Below are 3,122 nucleotides of genomic sequence, written 5' to 3' on the forward strand. Positions count from 1 at the left end.
AAAATTTTGGCTATTTCTTTTTCAGACAGAAAATATCATGGAGGTTCTGAGTTTCTCTTCTTTTCAGTGTGCTTCAAGGTAATTCTAAAGCAGAAGTATGGTTTGGTACTTTATACGTAGTAGGGAGTCAGGTCGGCAACCTTCTTCCTCAGTCTTAGTCACTGCCTCCATCTTTTTTTTAATTCATTAATTAATTTATTTTTTATTTTTGATTGCGTTGGGTCTTTGTTGCTGCACGGGCTTTCTCTAGTTGCCGCGAGCGGGCACTACTCTTTGTTGCGGTGCGCAGACTTCTCATTGCATTGGCTTCTCTAGTTGCAGAGCACGGGCTCTAGGTGCATGCGCTTCAGTAGTTGTGGCTCACAGGCTCTAGAGTGCAGGCTCAGTAGTTGTGGCGCACCGGCTTAGTTGCTCCGTGGCATGTGGGATCTTCCCAGACTAGGGCTCGAACCCATGTCCCCTGCATTGGCAGGCGGATTCTTAACCACTGCGCCACCAAGGAAGTCCCACTGCCTCCATCTTAACTTTGTGAGTGTATCTCTAAAGTACAGTTATCTTCTGACCCTTCCCCCTCGGTACAATCAGGTCAACCTAAATGATTTACTTCCAGCCATATAAGCCTTGGTCTACAGGAATTGAACAAGTGAGTTGGAAATGGGACTCTGGGCCAGATGTCAGTCAACCTCTTTTCTCCCTTTTGGTCAACCATTTGTATTATGGTTGCAGTGAATCTTGTCTAAATGAGGAAAGAAAAGCAAGGACATTGCCATAGTCAAACAAAGAGGGAAACAGTGAGAATTAAAAACCAGATTGACTGATTTAATAACACAATTAGGAGCAGAGCAAAGTTCCCCTTCCCAAAGTCAGCAGAGACAGGAAAAAGGTAATTTCTTGTTTGAATAACACAACAATTAGAACAGATCAGCTACTGACTATAATTGGATCTATGGGAGATTGTCCCTGGAGTTTCAGACTTTTTAACACTATACAAATAGATTTCTAAATTTAATTTGCTGCATGAATTAGAAACATTTCACAAGCAACAAAAAACTTAAATTGCCTTACAGTGTGAATGGCTGATCCTTTGGAGGATGTTTCTGGAGCACATATGTCAGGACAATTCTGGCCATATGAAGGAAATCTCGGCTATATGTCCCATCATGAGTAAATCAGCATTTTTGTGGGTTTGAGATGGAAAGTCTAGGTTTTGTCTAAATTTTCAAGCTTTTCAGTTAATTAATCTGTGGTTGCAGAAATCTGTTTTTTACTAACTGAATCTCCCAAATTATTTTGGAGAGAACCCTACAAATGGCGAAAGGTACTGAACTTGGAAAGCAGAAAAGTTTCCTAAGTAAGAAGACTGTTACCCAGCTAGGGGAAGAAAACCATTCCAATGGTTCAGAGGTAAACCAATGTCTTCCCCTAGATCAGTTACAAATGTGCTTTTGGAAAAAGAAAGACCCCATAAGATTTTTTCTTTCCTCAGTCTCTCATGATATTTATGAAATAAACCTTGCCATTCCCCAACATTGCCCTAAAAAGTCTTGCAGCAAAAATAACACCTTGAAGATACTTTGTTAACTTCCTGATTGAAATTTTCCTTATTGATGATGACAAATTCCTTCAAATATATATTACTAATGCTATCACCAAGCTAGAGAAGCATTTAAGCACAGACTACAAGTTGATGTGAAGAAAAAATACCAGAAAATATAAAGGGAGAGGATCTTATGTTTTATATATAATATGTAATGTTAATCATTCTATGCATATATGCAAATGACCATGACATAATAAAATGTTCTAGGCAAATTTGACATCTGTAACAATTTTTTTCTTCCTGGGATTTTCCCACTACCCCAAAGTTGAGGTCATCATATTTGTGCTGTGCTTGCTGATGTACCTGATCACCTTGCTGGGTAATATAATTCTGATCTCCATCACCATCCTGGATTCCAGCCTATACACACCCATGTACTTCTTCCTCAGCAACCTCTCTTGTTTAGATGTCTGGTACACCTCTTCTGCTTTCCCTCCAATGCTGATAAACTTTGTTTCAGGGAAAAACACTACCTCATTCTCAGGGTGTGCCGCTCAGATGTACTTCTCTCTTGCCATGGGCTCCACTGAGTGTGTGCTCCTGTCCATGATGGCGTATGACTGATATGTGGCCATCTGCAACCCCCTGAGATACCCCATCATCATGAACAAGAGGATTTGTGTGCAGATTGCAGCTGGTTCCTGGGTGGCAGGCTGCTTCACTGCCCTGGTGGAACCAGTGTCTGTATTGCAGCTGTCTCTGTGTGGTAATAGTGTCATCAATCATTTTGCTTGTGAAATTCTGGCTGTCTTAAAACTTGTTTGTGTGGACACCTCCATGGCGCAGTTAATCATGCTGGTGGTCACCGCACTTCTTGTTCCTATGCTGATGTTTTTAATTTGTATCTCTTATGCTTTCATCCTCTCCAACATCCTGAGAATCAGCTCAGTGGATGGTCAAAGCAAAGCCTTTTCAACATGTGCAGCCCACCTGACTGTGGTGGTTTTGTTCTATGGGACAGCTCTCTCCATGTACCTGAAGCCCTCATCTGTAGATTCACAGGAAATAGATAAATTTATGACTTTGGTGTATGGTGCGTTAACCCCCATATTGAATCCTATCATCTATAGTCTACGAAACAAAGAGGTGAAAGCAGCTTTGAAAAAATTGCTGTTTAGAAATTCTTTGGTAATGTTTTAATTTCTATCTTCAGAAAACATGGGAGCAAGCACACTCATCTGGATAATCTCCAACATTATCCAGAAAATTGCAAAGTAGTTGAAATAAACCAAACCCTGGAAAATACTCATTTTCTATAGGAGTTCAACATTAAGTCCAGTATCTTGATTTACCTTGTAAATAAAACTTTTGATATTAATAAATAATTTAGGTAGAATGAATCACGTTTCTGGAGAAGTATTTAGCATTCATTGAATATTAATATAACATTAAAATTAGATGATTTTTTCATATTTAATTTGCTATTTCATTTAAGTGTTCAACTCTAGCAGCACCATGACAATAACTAATATACCAAGAGTGGAAGATATTAAGCCTAGTATATTTTGAAATAATTTATCCT

At 39.2% G+C, this 3,122-nt stretch overlaps 1 protein-coding gene across 1 annotated transcript; it reads left to right on the forward strand.

Annotated features, from left to right (window-relative positions):
* The first annotated feature begins 1,798 nt into the window (after nt 1–1,798).
* Nucleotides 1,799–2,740, forward strand: LOC118896400 (olfactory receptor 13F1-like). The gene is given in 1 exon segment (XM_036854170.1): nt 1,799–2,740. A coding segment is annotated over 1 exon segment (942 nt).
* Nucleotides 2,741–3,122: the final 382 nt, after the last annotated feature.

This window comes from Balaenoptera musculus, chromosome 6, assembly GCF_009873245.2.
Source record: "Balaenoptera musculus isolate JJ_BM4_2016_0621 chromosome 6, mBalMus1.pri.v3, whole genome shotgun sequence".
Classification (NCBI taxonomy): Eukaryota; Metazoa; Chordata; class Mammalia; order Artiodactyla; family Balaenopteridae; genus Balaenoptera; species Balaenoptera musculus.